The 19,700-nt window shown below is 42.2% G+C and overlaps 1 protein-coding gene across 1 annotated transcript in view; it reads left to right on the top strand.

Annotated features, from left to right (window-relative positions):
• The first annotated feature begins 3,792 nt into the window (after positions 1-3,792).
• Positions 3,793-19,700, top strand: part of LRP6 (LDL receptor related protein 6) — a 147,312-nt gene continuing 131,404 nt past the window's right edge. The window contains exon 1 of the mRNA XM_032253650.1: positions 3,793-3,978. Coding sequence (XP_032109541.1) covers positions 3,924-3,978 — 55 coding nt within the window. The 5' untranslated portion in view covers positions 3,793-3,923. The remainder of the gene's footprint in view (positions 3,979-19,700) is intronic.

Below are 19,700 nucleotides of genomic sequence, written 5' to 3'. Positions count from 1 at the left end.
ATTTTACTCCCAGACTGATTTCCTAAAACATTGGCATAATGTATGGTCCCATCAATGACCTTTTAGAAAGTTTTAAGTCACAATGTCCTCTTTTCAGCACTTCTCATAGCAAACTCTCCATTGTTAACACTGTATTTGCCATTATTGATCATACCTTCTTCAGTTGGTAGCACTTTCAATCAGTGTTTCTATTTGTTTGTTTGTTTGTGACAGAGTCTCACTCTGTTACCTAGGCTGAAGTGCAATGGCGTGAGCTTGGCTCACTGCAACCTCTGCCTCCCTGCAACATCTGCCTCCCGGGTTCAAGTGATTCTGCCTCAGCCTCCTGAGTAGCTGGGATTACAGGTGAGTGCTACCACGCCTGGCTAATTTTTGTATTTTTAGTAGAGATGGGGTTTCACCATGTTGGCCAGGCTGGACTTGAACTCTTGACCTCAGATGATCCACCCACCTTGGCCTCCCAAGGTGCTACGATTACAGGTGTGAGACACTGTGCTTGGCCTCAATCAGTGTTTTACCTGCCACTTTCTGGCCTTTCTTTTTTTTTTTTTTTTTTTTTTGAGACAGGGTCTTGCTCCGTGGCCCAGGCTGGAATGCAGTGGTGCAATCTTAACTCACTGCAAACTCCGCCTCCTGGGCTCAGGTGATTCTCCTATCTCAGCCTCCAGAGTAGCTGTACTATATGCACATACCACCATGCTCAGCTAATTTTTCTATTTTTAGTAGAGACAGGGTTTCACCATGTTGCAATGTATATTATCTCATTCCCTTATTTAGGTTGATAGTCTAAGGAGATTTAGGTCATACCCCATTTTCTATTATAAATAGGAATACATCCTGGCTTTGTGGGACTTGAAGCTTATACAATTTTGTATAATACAATTATACAGAAAAAGAATTAAAAATTATCTTTGTTTCGCAAATAGGACCATGTGAACATATCACAATGGCCCCTCCCCAGACATTGGAAGGGGCCTGTCAAAGTGAGGGGTCCTGAAGGTTAACTTTTTTTGTCCCCCCCAGACAGAGTCTTGGCTCACTGCAACCTCTGCCTCCTGGGTTCAAGTGATTCTTCTGCCTCAGCCTCCCGGGTAGCTGGGATTACAGGCGTATGCCACTATGCCTGGCTAATCTTTTTGTATTTTTAGTAGAGATGGGGTTTCACCATGTTGGCCAGGCTGGTTTCAAACTCCTGACCTCATGATCTGCCGGCCTTGGCCTCCCAAAATGCTAGAATTACAGGTGAGAGCCACTTCGCCCAGCCCCAAAGGTTAACTTTCATTAGCTTCAGTGGTTCACTACCTATAACTACAAATAACCTTATAATAAACATTTGAGCATTTTTTTGGGTCTCCTATTATTTCCCAAGGATTCCCAGTTACTATAACACCATTCACCTTGAAGGAGGTGAGAGTGGAAGGTTCTGATCATTTACTGAGCACCTCGTATATATTAAGCAGTTTATATAATTTAATTTAAGCACTACAAGCCTGAAGGAGTTCTTGGCCCCTGCTTTACAGATGAGAAAACTGAGGTGCAATGCATTTAAATATCTTGCCCAAGGTCGCACATCTAACAACTGGTGGGGTTTGGATTGTAACCCACATCTTATTCCAAAGCTCGTGCTTTCTGCCCTACTTTCTAGTGTTTCTACAGCCTCATGAGCGTCACAGCAACGCATTCTCCAGGCTATTGCTGAAAAATCTGATCTCAGTTTTCTGTTTTGAGGAAACCAGGATACAAAACTGACTTGGTTCTTAGAAGCAGGCCATTTATATCAACGGTGGATAGACTGTCAGGTGAATTTGAGAGAAAGTGATTTGGCTGTTTCTGTGGTCCATCTGCTTACAAACCTACAACACCTTGGTTCAGCACGCATTTCTTGGAGGGAACTGGCTGAAGTCAGAGACCTGGATTGGGCTCAGGTCCTGCTATTCACTACTTGAGTGGCCTTGGGTAAGTCATTAACGTCTCAGGTTCTCATTTTCCTCCTCTGTGCAATAAAGTTAATAAGTAAAGAAACCTGCCTTTCCCCAGGGTAGTTTTGAGTGTCAAATATAACATATGTTCAAGTACTAGTGAACTCCAATGTTACTGAGATACTTGTAACGTTATACCCGAGCGAGATTGAATAGAAGCGCCACGCTCTGAGTTTGCTGAGTCCACTTTTAATGCCGGCGTCTAAGAGTCAGCTGGAGCTCAAACCTCTCTGCCACGAATACAGGGCGGTCAACATTTTTATACCAGTTTAGGGTCAGGGGGTGGTAAGCAGATTATTAGAGAAGCAGAAGGAGCAGGTTAGGGGGAAGGGAGGGTGCCTAACAAAAAATTTCTACTTAAAGTTGTTTTTTATTCAGGATATAGGGTAGCAGTTGCACGGTTGCAAGTACAGGATGCATAGGCCAGTGGACCCTGTTTCTCAGAAAATTGGTTACAAAGATGCCAGGCGCCTCAGACCACAAGCTTTCAGAACAGAATGCCCTACATAGCTCAGGGTGGGCAACATAGCTCAGGGTGGGCAAAATGGAGTTAGCAGGATTGTTTAAAATGTATTTATTACAGTCAAGCTAGGGTATTTCAGTAACTGTGGTAGCAGCTCCACTTTCTTGCTGCCTCCAGGTAAGGGCGTGTGTCAGCTGGGCAGGATGCATCTGATGGCGCCATTAGGGTTAACTCTTGGAGCACCTCTGCCCAGACTGACGCCTGGCAGGTGATTTCAGGAGGCGTCTGGGCCATTACTCCTGAATGCCCAGTGCATTGGGAGCCGCAGAGGCTGTGTACCGTCTGAGATTCTGGGGAATCCTTTCCTTCTCAAGCTGATAATTGATCATCAAAGCATGCCAAACATTCGTTATTATATGCAACTTAGGAAATCTTAAATAGTTTTGTCCAATTGTCCCTTTCTTCTGTCTTAGGTTTTGACGCATGTATCTTGAAATTTTGTCAGTTTAGAAATCTTTAGTGTTGGTCGGGCTTAATTCTGGGGGCAGTTTGTACTTCTGGGAAGGCAGGAGAGAAATAACAATCTCAGTTTTGAATTGGCGTTTTAACATCCTTCACCAGATCCACGTTGAAAGCCAGCGTAACCAGCGTTTAAGAACGCTCCTCCACCCCCCAAAAAAAGGATGCTGAAACCGGTTTCCAACCCCGAAGACGGAGCTGATCTCGCCGCAACGGGATCCGCTGTGGCTCCCCTTGCGTGCACCGCTGCTGGGCCGTCCCAGGTGGCTGGGGGCCCGGACCCGAAGCCCGACCTGACCCTGCCAGCGGCGGCCGCACAAAGACTGGGGCAGACGGCTGCCTGGCCGAGCCGCAGAAAGTAGTCCCGACCACGCCGGCTCCAATGTTGTTCGGTACAGCCTCACGCCCTCCGCGGGGAGGGCCGAAGCGGTCGCTCCGGGAAAGAATCCCGCTGGAATGCGCCGCCGGGAGGAGGCCTTCTCTCGCCAGCTCGCCTCTGCTAGCCCAGCACCTCTCCCGGGGTCTTACGCAGAGGCCGTGCTGCGGTTGCCGACTCCTTTCCCCAGCCGCGCAGGAGGCAGCGCCGGGGGAGGGGGCTCGCCGTGCGCAGGGACACGTCTTTGCCCCGACCCTAGGAGCCTGCGCCGAACGTATCCCTGCGCCGCTGCGCGAGTCAGAGGCTGAATGAGGAGCTGCGCGAGGGAAGCGGGGTGCCGGGGGAGGAGGCGGCGGGATGGAAGCAGACGCTGGCGTCGCGCGAGCCTGGGGCCGAGCGACGCGGTAGAGAGGGCGGCGGCGGCGGCGCGCGCGGAGCCTGGACGTGCCCTTTTCTTTCTTCTCTGCCTGGGAAGCTGGGAAGCATGAGAGTGCAGCCCTGCCGCTGCGGCGGCCGCCCCGGCTCCTCGCCTCCCCGTCTTCTTGCCGCCCCTCGCCGGTGAGAGAAGAGAACGCGAGAAGGGAAGATGGGGGCCGTCCTGAGGAGCCTCCTGGCCTGCAGCTTCTGTGTGCTCCTGAGAGGTGGGAAGTGTGGGGGCACTGGAAAGTTGGTGGGGTTCGGAGGGAGGTGGCCTTGTTTTGTGTGTCTTGGGGGGAGGGGAGGGACAGAGGGAGGGAGAAGGGGAGAGGAGCCGGGAGAGGCCTGGTCGTGGGGAGGGGGAGAGAAAGGGGCCCGGGAGCAGGGGCTGCGCGCACCGCCCGGCCACAATGCGGACCTGGCCTGGCTTGCCAGACCTTCCCGGGACACATCGGAGCCTCGATCCCGACGGCTGGTCTTACGGAACCCCTGGCACCCCATTCTGTCGGGATGACTGAGTGTCTGTGTGCCTCTCTCTGCCTGGGGTCTTTGTACGTATTTTGGCTTTTAAAATGTTTTGAGTCCGAGATGCTTTAAGGTTGGCCTTCTCCCTCGAAGTCCTCCCCCCATCCACCACCCCCCACCCCATTTTGGTGTTTCTTAGGTGAACTTTTAAAGTCCTCTGTTTTTTCCAGGCCTTGTTACAGGTAATAATTGGCTTCCGTTTGGGATATAATGATCCTGGGAGAGAGCGCAGTTGGAAATGACTTTTGGGTTATAGGTCGAGCGTTTCAGCATTGGGAACCTTCTGAGCTTCAGCCCATAATAAAATAGAAACACTGCCCTTGTAACCTCTGGTATTCACGGCTTGCCCCTATTTTCGGAGTATGCAAGTGTACAGTTGGCACTAAGTAGGAAATTCATCCTCGTGTGAAGAGGAGCCGGTCCTGGGACCAAAATGATCATTTGCTCTACACTCCTGGGGACTCCTTGGCATTTTGGTAAATTGCATAGGCTATTCTGGATAATTTGCTCTGGGAATCGCCTGAATTCGATGGTACTAGGATGTTTTGAATTGGCTGCAAAGCTGGCACATGCTCTGTGACTTTTGTTTTGTGACAGTTCGCAAAGATTTTTGACTGACCCGTCGTCAGCTCTTCTCAAACTACTTAGTGTTGAACTTGAGATGGCTGTGATGCTGTGGAGCATTTACCAGCAGAGGAATTTAAGTACTGCTTCATGCAGTGGCTTGTAGTTTTGGTTTGTTAAAATTCTCACTGGCGTTCATGATAAGTTATTTTCAGGCGTGGGACCGCTGGTCTGGAGATTTTTAGGTATTAACAAGCTAAACTTTTGTTAAGTTCTCCGAAACAGACTAACTAATAGTAACTAATAATGTATGACAGGTGTATATTTTTGTGTGTATTGTGTGCATGTATTTTGGATGAGAATAATTGACTTCTTTTTTTGAGGAGGAGAAATATGTTCTTCCGTTACTCTGTAGTAGTGCAGCATTGTGTTTGCATGTTATACTATACTTGATACTCTAAGCATGTTACAAACTTTCCCCACATGTAAACCCCAGAAAAGGTGGTGCTCATTAGATTTTTGTGGGAGAAAATTCAATGGAGTGTTATGTACTGGAGAGGCTTAATAAGTATATACTTATTTTATTATGTTATACTCTCTATTGAAAGGGGTTTTGCCATAGCTGTTAGAAACACCTATATTTGACATAAGAATATGTATATATTTTAAGACACAAGGTTAATAGGGTTGACAAATATGAGAACCAGCTGATTGGTTAGAGTCGTGGGGAAACTTACAACTTGGGATGTTTCTGGTTGCCTGGTTGTATGTTGTATTTCTTGGAGAAGTGTGTGATGTAGCTGTTTGTTTGTTTTAACACCAGCTTTGAGACCAGAAGCTGGGTTTGTTCGTTACTGGAATTCAGATAGGTTGCACTTGTAGTGATGTGTTTTGAAATATGGCATTATGTAATGAGACCTGGAAGAGGTAATAGTTGACATTGTCTTACTTCTTTTAGCAGAGTTTTCAGAAGTGGAGCTCCCGTTTTAAATGTGGCAAAATAATGGTGTAAGGTGGTCTGTTAATATGTAACAGTACTGTTCTTAGCTGTGACTACATATAATTTGAAGTAAAACTGTCTTTTGATGTAGAAGATTTTTGTTTATAACTTAGAATTCATTTTTGAGAATGTCATCCTCTGTTATAGTAATGATGTTTAGTCAACCTTGGGCTCTAAAGAGAAAAATCTGATTGATTTGTTGCATTTAGATCATTTTTTTCCCCACAAATAATTGGATCTTTGACATTGGGTTGGTGTGATGTGGGGTATCTGAGAGTTTGGGGGAGACCGTCTGTCCCGTAGCCCTCCTGAATCAATAGCTGAAAGCCAGGGAACACTGTTAGTGCTTCCTCCTTATCTCTGTCATCACATGACAAGATATAAAGGAAAGATTTGGGAATTTCAACACTAAAATCTTGGATTTAAAGCTCAAGTGTCACAACTTCATAACTTTGTGGTTCTGGTCTAGTCCTCTTCTCTAGGTCTCAGTTTCTTTACTGGTAAAATGTCGATAATGATACTTGACTAGTTTATAGGGTTACTGGGTATTTTAAATGAGAGATATAGTACCTTGCTAATGTTACTTTTGTTATAATTTTTGCTTGTTCAGGGACATATCTTCAAATGCTTTCAGGACTTGAGATTTAATTTGTATAACATTCACACTTTTTTTTTTTTTTTTAGAGACAAGGTTTTGCTTCACTCTGGCTGGGGTGCAGTGGCGTGATCACAGTTCATTGCAGTCTCAAAAGTCTTGTGCTTAAGTGATCCTCCTGCTTCATCCTCCCAAAGCTCTGAACTATAGGCACCTGCCATTATGTCCAAAAGTTTTTGTGGATATGGGGGTGATGTGAGGGTGTCTTAATATTTGGCCAGGCTGGTCTCCAACTCCTGGCCTCAAGTGATCCTCTCAAAATGCTGGGATTACAGGTGTGAGCCACCATGCTTGGCCAGATTCATAAACTCTTTTTTTATTTTGGTAGGGTCTTGCTGTGTTGCCTAGGCTGGAGTGCAGTGGCATGATCGTTGCTCACTGCAGCCTGGACCTCCTGGGCTCAGATGATCCTCCCACCTCAGCTTCCCAAGTAGCTGGGACCACAGTTGTGTGACATAACATCTGGCTAATTTTTAAATTTTTATAGAGCCAGGGTCTCACTATGTTGCCCAGGATGGTCTTGAACTCCTGGGCTCAAGCGATCCTCCCACCTCTGCCTCCCAAAGTTCTGGGATTACAGGTGCAGATTCACACATTCTTAAAAATGAAAGGGATCTTGATCATTTGAGTCTCACCACTTCATTTGTAAGTGGGGAAACTCAAGATTCAGAGATATTGTAACTTAATAAAGATAAGTAAAGATGGGGCAGGGAGTTATTCATTCTTTTAACAAATATGTATGGAATACCATCTGTATATCAGCTTCTGGTACTGGTGGTAAGTAAAACCAACATGGTCCATAATCTGATGAGCCTCACAGTTTAGGTTGCCATCCTTACCATTCTCTTAGTTCTGTCAGGTACTGATTAGAAAAAATAATACCTGGTTTTCTACAGAAAGTATTTTTGATAAGAATACAGGTTTTGGAATACCATTGGTGCATATAATCTGTGAAATACTATTTCTTAGCTTTTTTTTTTTTTTTTTTTTTTTTTTAAGAGACGGGGTCTTGCTCTGCCTCTAAGGCTGAAGTGCAGTGGCGTGATCTCGGCTCACTGCAATCTCTGCCTCCTGAGTTCAAGCAGTTCTCCTGTCTCAGCCTCCTGAGTAGCTGGGACTACAGACGCCCGCCACCATGCTGGACTAATTTTTTTTTTTTTTTTGAGATGGTGTCTTGCCCTGTCGCCCAGGCTGGAGTGCAATGGCACAATCTCAGCTCACTGCAACCTCTGCCTCCTGGGTTCAAGTGATTCTCCTGCCGCAGCCTCTTGAGGAGCTGGGACCACACAACCACGCCAGCTAATTTTTATATTTTTAGTAGAGAAGGGATTTCACCATGTTAGTCAGGCTGGTCTCAAACTCCTAACCTCAGGTGATCCACCCACCTTGGCCTCCCAGAGTGTTGGGATTACAGGCGTGACCACCGCTCCTGGCCTTAGCTTTTTTTGAAGAGGCTTGTTATGTAAAAATTATTTACTACTTTTTTTGTTTGTTTGTTTTAGCGGGGTGGTGGTAAATATTGGTGGTAAATATTTCAGTTGGAGCAAACCACTAATGTTTCCCATCTTGTATTTCTGTAGAAGCGATGCTTGCGAAGTTTCTTCCTTTAAGATCAGATATTATAAAGTCTTGGGGAAGTAGAACAAATTTTGGAGTGGGAATCAGAAGAATTAAGTTATGGTTCTAAATTTGCCATTAGCTAGCTATGTAACCTTGAGTAATGTTTGCACATTTTATTTGGAGATTAGAATTCGTGTTAACACATTAAGTGTTCTGGAAAGTCCTGAGGTAAAGAGACAGGTTTTAACTTTAATCTTTTATTTTCCAAACTTGCCAAACTTACATTGATATTTGATGACAATTTCATATAGCTTGATATTTTCGTTCCTATTTACTTACCTAGCTTCATGTTTGCCCATTTGGCTAGATAATTGTCTGGTTATTAAATTTTAAGGTTTTAGCTCATCGTTATCAGAAGGGCTAATAGTGATTTCCTTTGGTTCCATTTTTAAGATATTTTTTGTCTTTGCTTTAATTGGAGGTTTTTCCATTTGCTGGACTGAACTAGTGTGTCCTTATATATGCTTTGGCTGTCAGAAAGGGCTGTTTTAAATATCAAAGGAGGTTCTGGGAAGGGATATATTAATGGAACATATTTTATGAGAACATATATTTTTTGTTTAAATATTTTGAACATATTGGAAAAACAATGTTTTAGTGCTATTTAGGCCATGAGTTACTACTATGAGAAAGATCATTTTCATCATAGAAATTCTGTTGAAAGTTTATACTTAGAGAATATTATATAGAAGGCATTATAGCAGAAAGGCATGGCTTGTTGTTACACAGGCCAAGTTAAACTCATCTGCCAATCTGTGTTCCTTTGAACAAGTTACTTAGCCTTAATTTCCTCTCCTGTTAGGTGGGGATATAACTTACAAGACTTCTCTGTGAGAACTCATGAAATGTTTGTGAAGCAGTAGTATAGTGCACAGTCAATAGTAGACATTGAATAAATGGTGGCTATTATTAAGATGGCCAAATTAGAAGAAACAATGTCCTGGAAAGATTGGTAAAACATTTTAAGTGTCTGCTATGTCCTGGGTGCTGTTTTTGGCAGTTGATAGTTTTAGGTCAGTGGTTTTGGAATTTTTTTGATTCTTCTGCAACTGAAATAAAAGTTCCATGAACGACTTTTACTTGTGACAGTTTCGGTTTTATTTGATATAAAACAGAATGGCAATTACTTACTATATTTATTTTCTAAAGGATTGCAACCTTAACTCTATTTTAGGTGATGATGTTTATATTAAGCTTGAGAATAGTTCAAATGATTGTGATACTTATTTACTTATTAAAGGGTTAAGTATGGGCAAAATAATTTCATCAAAACATCTAATTGTGAAATTGCATTATTTGTTTACAATAATTCAGTTGGTAGATTTCTTTCTGCAAGGTGGGTTGATGCTATCTATACTGAGTTTCTGCTTTACATGTTTTTACTTTGTATAACGGTGTTTATCTTCTGTAAAGCCTCATTTCAATGAATAAAACACTATTTTATATGAATAACTTTGAAATTTAGTCAAATATACAACCAGACAACCTAAAAACAGACTGTTTGCTCTTAAAATTATTTATCTTAAAACATAATTTTTCAGCTGAGCTTGGTGGCTCACACCTGTAATCCCAGCACTTTGAGAAGCCAAGGTGGGCAGATCACGAGGTCAGGAGATTGAGCACATCCTAGCCAACATAGTGGAACCCTGTCTCTACTAAAATAGAAAAAATTAGCCATGTGTGGTGGTATGTACCTGTGGTCCCAGCTACTCGGGAGACCGAAGCAGGGGAATCGCTTGAACCCGGGAGGCGGAGGTTGCAGTGAGCCGAGGTTACGCCACTGCACTCCTGTCTGGCGATAGAGCAAGACTCTGTCTCAAAAACAAACAAAGAAGCAAAAACAATTTGTCAGTACATAAATACAAGGAAACAGGGTTATTTGGTGTTATTAACCTGTGCTTTTGTTTCTCAAGCTCTTTGTGTTATTTATGGCAGTGAGTATTCTCACAAAAGGTTCAAGCCGTTCAGGTGTGAGGCTAGAAAATATTAAAATGTGCTTGGATTCTTTGGTGAAAATTATTGATACTTTGATGCTGTGATCCTTTTAGTGGTAACATAACTTGTTTTAGTTTCTGTGATTTGCTTGGAAGGGCCATGTATAAGTGCTTAAATATTTTGGAACTGATTTTAGGAGGAGACTGGAAATGCAAAATGAAATTATATTTTTAGGCAAAAAAACCCCTACATTAATTAAGTTATTAATTAACAGCAGGCCTAAAGTTATTGATGCGATTCTTAATAAAAATAACATGACCAGCAGTAGTCTTTTTTTTTTTTTTGAGATGGAGTCTTGCTCTGTCACCCAGGCTGGAGTGCAGTGGCATAATCTTAGTTCACGGCAACCTCTGCTTCCTGGGTTCAAGCGATTCTCCTGCCTCAGCCTCTCCAGTAGTTGGGATTACAGGCACCTGCTACCACGCACAGCAAATTTTTGTATTTTTAGTAGAGATGAGATTTCACCATGTTTGCCAGGCTGGTCTTGAACTCTTGACCTCACGTGATACATCTGCTTTGGCCTCCCAAAGTGCTGAGATTATAGGCATGAGCTGCTGCACATGGCCGTCATTTTTTCCCCCAGAAAATAGTTACCCAAATATTGAAAACCTACCTTTATCAAATTATGTATGTGTAACCAGGAAGCTATTTTCTCTAATGGTTTTAGTCATTGTTTTATCACTACTAGACCCAAACTACAAGTAAAGGATTACAGGGATAGGAGTCTTCCTCATTATTGACTAGCTTTATTGGTAGGTATAATTTAAGTACTATATATTCATACATCCAGTTTAAAGATACTATATTTTGCAAGTCTGAGAGGTGACAAGTGAACTTTATTACCATGAATTCTTAGCTACACGTTATCTTGTCTTTATAATACAAATAAAGACAAATGTCTTTGTCTAAATGTAAACCTAGATTTATGCTAATGAGGAAAGAGCTCTTTGATGAAGTTTCTCAATAATAGATGTTTTTCCCTTTTATATGCCACCACATACCAGAGGTTTACACATATTGAGCACTGTAAATTTAACATTTAAAGTAATACAAAAAGATGTGATTTTTTATGACATTTATTTGGAACGTCATTTTGTGTTTTGTCTCAGTCATTCATTAGATATAGTTAAATTATAAATTTGTAACTATTACAAAGATTTCTTAGGTTGGGTTATGATGGCTCACATCTATAATCCCATCAATTTGGGAGGCCAAGGGGAGAGGATCACTTGAGGTCAGGACTTCAAGTCCAGCCTGGGCAACATAACAAGACCTTCGTCTCTATAAAAAAAATTTAAAATTAGCTGGTCACAGTGGCACATGCCTGTAGTTCCAGCTGCTTCGGAGGCTGAGGCAGGAGGATCACTTGAGCCCAGGAATTCAAGGCTTAGTGAGCCATGATTGTGCCACTGCAATCCATCCTGGGTGACAGAGCAAGACCTTTCTAAATAAATAAATAAATAAAGATTTCTCAGCATGGATTAGATATGTTAAGTAGACTACTAAAAAAAACCAGCATGTTCATACCTGAGATTGAATTCAAAGTGTGGATTATGTAATGTTTTCTGGTTTTACGATATAGCTATTGCATTAATAATTAATATAATTAGTTTTTTTTTTTTGAGACAGGGTCCTACTGTGTTACCTAGGCTGGAGTGTGGTGTGATGCTGTCACAGCTCACTGCAGCCTTGACCTTCTGGGCTCAGGCGATACTTCTGTCTCAGCTTCCTGAGTAGCTGGGACTGTAGGCACGTGCTACCACACCTGGCTCATTTTTAATTTTTTTTTGTAGAGAGGGTCTCACTATGTTGCTCAGACTGGTCTCGAATTCCTGGGCTCAAGTGATCCTCCCACCTTGGTTTCCCAAAGTGCTGGGATTACAGGCATGAACTACTGTGCCTAGCCTCAAGTACTTTTTTCTTTCTTTTCTTTTTTTTCATTAAGCCCCTTCTATCAAATGCTTTTTTAAACAAAGTTTTTTGGAGATATAATTCACATACAGTAAAAAAAAAATCTCCATTTTACAGTGTCTAATTCAGTGGCTTTTGGTATACTCACAGGGTTGTACAACATCACCACTATCTCATTCCAGAATGATTATTACCCGCCTCTCCCCCCGGCTCCCTCAAAACCCATACACTTCCTATTTCTCCCTTCCCTCATCTTCTGGTAACTATAAAGTTACTTTCTGTCTCTATGGATTTACCTGAGTATATACTCTTGGTATTTCATGTAAATGGAATAAAATATGTGGCCTTTTGTGTCTAGCGTCTTTCACTTAGCATACTTTCAAGGTTTGTTCATGTTGTTGCATGTGACAGTACTCATTCCTTTTAATGGCTGAATAATATTCCATTATATGGGTATATTAAATCCTTTTAAATGAGTGTGGTTTGATTATTGGAGTCTTTACTTTGAGAAATTATTTCTGAAATCCCAGCTTTTGAAGTTACTGAAATATATATGAAAAATACCTGTTTTTTTTTTTTTTTTTTTTTTTTCTTTAAATAGTCTTGCTTCATCTCCTATGTGGGACTGCAGTGGCACAATCTCTGCTCACTGCAACCTCTACCTCCTGGGTTCAAATGATTCTCGTGCCTCAGCCTCCTGAGTAGCTTGGACTGCAGGTGTGTGCTACCATGCTGGCTAATTTTTGTATTTTTAGTAGAGACAGGTCTTAGGCCATGTTGATCATGTTTGTCTTGAACTCCTGACCTCAAGTGATCTGCCTGCCTTGGATTATAGGCGTGAGGCACTACTCTGGCCTATGTTTGTTTGCTGGGCGGTTTTTTTTTCTTTTTTTTTTTTTTTTTTTTTTTTTGAGCAGGGTCTGGAGTGTAGTGGCATGATCATTGCTCACTGCAGCCTAGACCTTCTCAGGCTCAGGTGATCCTCCCATCTCAGTTTTTGTATTTTGTAGAGACAGGGTTTCACCATGTTGCCCAGGCTGGCCTTGAATTCCTAGGCTTAAGTGATCCACCAGCCTCGGCCTTCCAAAGTGCTGGGATTACAGGTATGAGCCACTGCACTGGGCCTAAAGAATACCTTAAGTTCTTGTTTTTCTGCTGGAGAAGCATTAAATAGTTCACCAGTATCTCATGTTTCTGAATAGCCCTTTCAGTAGTCCTGTCGCAGTTAAACCTTTTTACTGTATTCATATCTAGAGTAAGAAAATAGAAAGGGTGTTAGAAATTACCTGGGCCAGCTTCTTTGTTTTATAAATCAGAAAGATGAATCACTAATTTAAGGCCAGATTGTTTGTACTCTGGACAGTAATTTTACATGCAGGACTTCTACATGTACCTAATTTTACCTGGGCCTTATTGTGGCTTTGAAAGTGATACTGATGACTTTGATAGAAATACATGTTAATGTAAATTTTGACATTTGCAAATAGGTGGTTTATCATAGTACTATACTGGAAATAACAAAGCTGAGGCCAAGGTGCAGTGGGTCACGCCTGTAATCCCAACACTTTGGAAGGCCAAGGCAGAGGATCGCTTGAGCTTAGGAGTTTGAGACCAGCTTGGACAACACATTGAAACCCCGTCGCTACAAAAAAATACAAAAAACTAGCCAGGTGTGGTGGCGCCTGTAATCCTAGCTACTTGAGAGGCTGAGGAGGGAGAATCACTTGAACCTGGAAGGTGGAGGTTGCAGTGAGATAAGATCACACCACTGCACTGGGTGCAGAGTGAGCCTGGGTGACAGAGTGAGACTCTTGTCTCAAAAACAAACAAACAAAAAAAGTGACCAAACCCAAAAAGCAAAAACAAAGCTAGACTTAGATAAGGAGAGACTTTATTTGAAATAATTTTTGCAATAGAAGGACGTGCTTACTACAGGATCTGCAGCACATTTCAAAATCAAACCAAAAAAGGCTTTTCTTTAGTTAATAGAAGTAAGCAGGGCTTCTGGGAACTTTGTGGGAGTGGGGCCAAATAGGTAGGGGAGAGCAGATTGCATGATGAGGACTATTTAACTGGAAAGCATTTTTTTCCTGCAGTCAGCTGATGGTCAGAATGATGGAAGAAGTTGTGCATCTACTTTCATAAGCTTAGGGCAAGCCAAAGTTTAGGGATTTGTGGGGAGAAGAGAATCCTGACTAAAGTTTATTCAAGCCAAGTCAATGAGTAAGTAATGGGCAGTTGTGATGAGCACTGGTCAGTCCTCCTGTTGGTTAAAACGAAATCAGTTACTGTTGACAATGGAATAAGAGTCATTGAGAAGTTGATCTCATTAGATTTGACCTGATTATTTATATTTACATAGGCGTAGCAATAAGAGTACTTTATCATATAATAAGTCTTTTAATATTGCCTTGCTGGAAGTTTTTTTTGAGGAATCTGATTGGACTTTAAATTTTCTCTTAAGACTATAAAGGTAAGTCAAGAACCGACCATCAGGTTTCACTTGCAATACCTATAAATTTGGGTGAATTCCGGTCTTGAAGTTCCCAAAAGATTCTAGGACTTTTTGAGCCTCCCTGGAGGTGAACTTGCATAATTCACTTGCCAGGGTAGGAAAGCTGTAAGCCAGTTACCAGGCCAGTTTTCCTAAGAGGACTGTAAGCATTGGTTTATAAAGTCAACTGTGTAACTTAAAAATGTCTGGTCATATCTGATTAAATGAACATAAATGTGGCATTCCAGTCAAAGCCTAGGTTGCCTAAGTAATGTTTCCAGCTAGGAGGCCAACTCATTGAACCTTTGCAAATAACTGTATTGCCATGAAAATAAAAATACTCAAGAGTTTTTAAATTCTGGAGGAGTAAGTGGGGGAGGAAAAAAAATAAGTGTTTATTTTGGTTTACAAAAGCATGGTCTGCTTACATTGTTGCAAGTTATAGATAGCTTGAGAAAAATGAGAAAGGGGTCTTTATATTCAGAAAATAGGACACTGAAGCATCAGCAATATTTTAAATGAAACCCATAATCATCCTTCATCAGTTTATTTAGTCCTATGTAATTAATTCTTGTTTTGCTGGATCTGTGTTAGCAGTCTCATGAACCCATCTGTTTCTCTACTAATTGTTTGGAAATCCTGACTCAGTCCACTGCTGTGGTCTCAGAGTTTTTGAGCGATGCCATCAGAAGCCTGTGTTCAGGTTACCTGGCATAGTCATTTTTCTTTTCTTTATTATTATTATTATTATTTGAGACAGAATCTCACTCTGTCACCAGGTTGGAGTGCAGTGGCACAATCTCGGCTCACTGCAGTCTTGACCTTCTGGACTTGAGCCATTCTTCCATCTCAGCCTCCCTAGTAGCTGCGACCACAGGTGCGCGCTGCCACGCCTGACTAATTTTGTATTTTTTTTGTAGAGAGGGGGTTTCGCCAAGTTGCCCAGGCTGGTCTCAAACTCCTAGGCTTGAGTGATATGCCCACCTCAGCTTGCCAAAGTATTGGGATTACAGGCGTGAGCCACCATGCCTGGCCCATAGTCCTTTTTATTGAAGACAAGTGCACTCTGGCCTGTAGCTGATTTGCAAGTGCTTTCAGGGATGCATCAGAGTAAAGCAGAAAACTATCTGTAGATGACAAAAGACTTGAAACGGTGATGATTAACCTATTACTGATAATCTTAAAAGTGAAAGATCTTATGAAAATTTGTTACAAAAAATAGTGAAATTGACAAGGAAGGTTGATTTTTATAGCATGCTAGCCAAAATAAAATCAATCCAAAAAAGTGTTAGACAAAAGCATATCTGTAGGCATAATAATTAACCTTATTTTATTCTCATCTTCTTATTTTTTTTTGAGACAGAGGCTCGCTGTGTTACCTAGACTGGAGTTTAGTGGCGCACTTGGCTCACTGCGACCTCTGCCTCCTGGGTTCCAGTGATTCTCTTGTCTCAGCCTCCCGGGTACCTGGGATTACAGGCATGTGCCGTGCCCTGCTAATTTTTGTATTTTCAGTAGAGACAGGGTTTCACCATGTTGGCCAGCCTGGCCTCAAACTCCTCACCTCAGGTTATCCACCCGCCTTGGCCTCCCAAAGTGCTGGGGTTACAGGTGTGCACCACTGCGTCCAGCAATTAACCTTATTTTAAAGAAGAGTGGCTAGCACATGTCATTTATGAATATAGATGAATATATTCATTGCAGAGGAAAAAATCTAAAGACATATAATCCTAACACATAATGTCCCATTAATATATCAGGCATATATGGAGTACATCAAGAATGTATCAAGATTATCAAGGAAAAAGGCTTAGCAATCTGGAGTAGGTCCTTAATTTCTATATAATATCATTCCATAAGTAAGTGATGTGAATTCTTGACTGAGAACCATTAGTCTACCCAGAGTATACTATATTCAGTTATTTATTTATTTATTTTTTGAGATGGAGTCTTGCTCTGTCGCCAGGCTGGTGTGCAGTGGCACAAACTTGGCTCACTGCAACCTCTACCTCCCGGGTTCAAGCGATTCTCCTGCCTCCCAAATAGCTGGGATTACAGGCTTCTGCCACAACACCCCGCTAATTTTTGCATTTTTAGTAGAGACAGGTTTCACCATGTTGGCCAGGATGGTCTCAATCTCCTGACCTTGTGATCTATTTTAGGCCCACCTCAGCCACCCAAAGTGCTGGAATTACAGACGTGAACCACTGCACGTGGCTTGTATTCAAATTAAAGAAGTCAAATTATGACCAAGTTAACGTTAAGGAAAAAAAAATCCCTGAAATTATGACTGGTGACATTATACTGTTGTCTAATACCAGGCAAAGCAGCACCAGAACTCTGATTAATAGACGTGGACAATGAGGACATTGATGAATTTCTAGGAGCTTTATACCTTCATAGAACTTCAGAATGTTCATATTAATAATATTTTACCTATACAAATTTAACTTAGGAAGGGTAAACCTCTTTTGCTTTGAGTGCTTTCCATATGACCCATAACATTTGATCAAATAAACTATTATTTTTAACATCTCTCTTTTACAAGGTAAAGGAAATTGTGATTTTTCTGGGAAATCTAAAAGACAGTGTTGGTGCAAAAGGCATCATTTAGGAGGTTTGAACATTTGATTAAATGGGATCATGGACCACTATGGACAAAAATACTTGGCTACATATTTAACTAAAAGTGACAAAAAAAAAAAAAAAAGATTTTAGTTCAGTGCAGTGGCCCATGCCTATAATCCCAGTGCTTTGGGAGGCCAAGATGGGAGGATTGCTTGAGGCCAGGAGTTTGAGACCAGTCTGGGCACATGATGGGGTCCTGTTTCTACAAAAATTAAAAAATTAGCTGGGAGTAAGATTATATGCCTAGAGTCCTAGCTACTCAGGAGGCTGAGGCAGGAGGATTGTTTGAGCCCAGGAGTTTGAAGCTGCAATGAGCTATGATCGTGCCACTGCAATGAGCCATGATTGTGCCACTGCACTCCTGCCTGACAACAGAGTGAGACCCTGTCTCTTAAAAAAAAATTTGAAAAAAGTATGCATAGGAAGTAATGTGATGGTAAAGAACCTTACCCCTTTCCAGAGTGTGAATACAGTTTTAAGTAATTAAGGACATGATAAAGTCAGCATCAAGCACAGGAAATTCTGGTAAGACACAGAGTCTTTGCCTTCTAGGGAGATTATTCAGAAGGCAAAGGAAAACTTTTAATCACCTCTTTATTTTTATTTTTTTGAGACAGTGTCTTGCTCTGTTGCCCAGGTTGGAGTGCAATGGTGTGATCTTGGCTCACTGCAACCTCCGCCTCTCAGGTTCAAGCAATTCTCCTGCTCAGCCCCCTGAGCAGCTGGGATTACAGGTGCCTGCCACCATGCCTGGCCAATGTTTTTGTGTTTTTAGTAGAGACAGGATTTCACCTTGTTGGCCAGGATGATCTTGATCTCTTGACTTCATGATATGCCCACCTTGGACTCCCAAAGTGCTGGGATTACAGGCGTGAGCCACCATGCCTCGCCAATAACTTGTTTATTAAAAGCAGACTAATAACTGAAAAAAAACGGTCATTTTAACAGAAAACGAAAATCTAGCTATACATAGCTATAATATTTGATAAGCACTTTAAAAAATCTTACAAATAAACCCATCAAATCTTAGCTGGCTTTGGCTAGGCACAGTGGCTCATGCCTGTAATCTCTGCACTTTGGGAGGCTGAGGAGGGTGAATCACTTGAGGTCAGCAGTTTGAGACCACCAGCCTGGCCAACATGGCAAAACACTGTCTCTATTAAAAATACAAAAAACTTAGCTGGGCATGGTGGTGGGAGCCTGTAAAACCAGCTACTCAGGAGGCTGAGGCAGGAGAATCACTTGAAATTGAGAGGTGGAAGTTGTATTAAGCTGAGATCGTGCCACTGCACAATAAACTGGGTGACAGAGCAAAACTCCATCTCCAAAAAAGAAGAAGAAAAAAAATCAGGCCAGGTGCAGTGGTTCACACCTGTTATCCCATCACGTTGGGAGGCCAAGGTGGGTGGATCATTTGAGGTTAGGAGTTCGAGACCAGCCTGGCCAACATGGTGAAGCCTTGCGTCTACTAAAAATACAAAAATTAGTCCGGCCTGGTGGTGGGTATCTGTAGTCCCAGCCACTTGGGAGGCTGAGGCAGGAGAATCATTTGAACCCAGGAGGCAGAGGTTGCAGTGAGCCGAGATTGCACCACTGCACTCTAGCCTGGGTGACAGAGCAAGACTCTGTCTTAAAAAAAAAAAAAATCTTAGCTGGTTTTGACCATGACAGATAAGATTTCCTTTTCAGCCGGGTGCAGTGGCTCCTGTCTTGTAATTCCAGCACTTTGGGAGGCCAAGGCAGGCAGATCATGAGGTCAGGGGATTGAGACTATCCTGGCCAACATGGTGAAACCCTGTCTCTACTAAAAATACAAAAATTAGCTGGGCATGGTGGCACATGCCTGTAGTCCTAGCTTCTCAGGAGGCTGAGGCAGGAGAATTGCTTGAACCTGGGAGGCAGAGGTTGCAGTGAGTAGACATTGCACCACTGCACTCCAGCCTGGGTGACAGAGCAAGAGTCCGTCTCAGAAAAAAAAAAAAAAAAGTCCTTTTCATCACTGCCCAGGCTGGAGTGCAGTTGCGTTATCACAGCTCACTACAGCCTCGACTTCCTGGTCTCAAGCCATCCTTCTGCCTCACACTGCCGAGTAGCTGGTACTACAGGGACATACCACCATGCCCAACTAATTTTTGTATTTTTAGTAGAGATGGCGTTTCACCATGTTGCCTAGGCTGGTCTTAAACTTCTGGGCTCAAGTGATATGCCCACCTTGGCCTCCCAAAGTGCTGGATTACAGGTGTGAGCCACCGCTCCTGGCCTGTTTATTAATAGACTCTTAGATATAGTGTCTCACTACTGTAAAAATAAGAGGCAAAAAACTCTATAAACTTGAAATTATGCTTCGGTGTTCTGTTTTGTGTAGAGGTGATCTAGGTATTTAATGGATATCCATGAATTGACTTAGTCTAAGGTTTTAAGTTACCAAAGATTTTAGAAACTTTTTAAGTTGGCTTATTACAAAACGTAACTACTGTTGAAATAAAATTTAATTACTCACTTCATCTGAATGCAAATACAGATGTAATGCTTGTGTATTCAATCAGTAAACCTG

The sequence above is a fragment of the Sapajus apella genome, unplaced genomic scaffold, assembly GCF_009761245.1.
Source record: "Sapajus apella isolate SASKATOON/1434 unplaced genomic scaffold, GSC_monkey_1.0 scaffold84, whole genome shotgun sequence".
NCBI lineage: Eukaryota > Metazoa > Chordata > Mammalia > Primates > Cebidae > Sapajus > Sapajus apella.
This window is presented reverse-complemented; position numbering and strand designations above follow the sequence as displayed.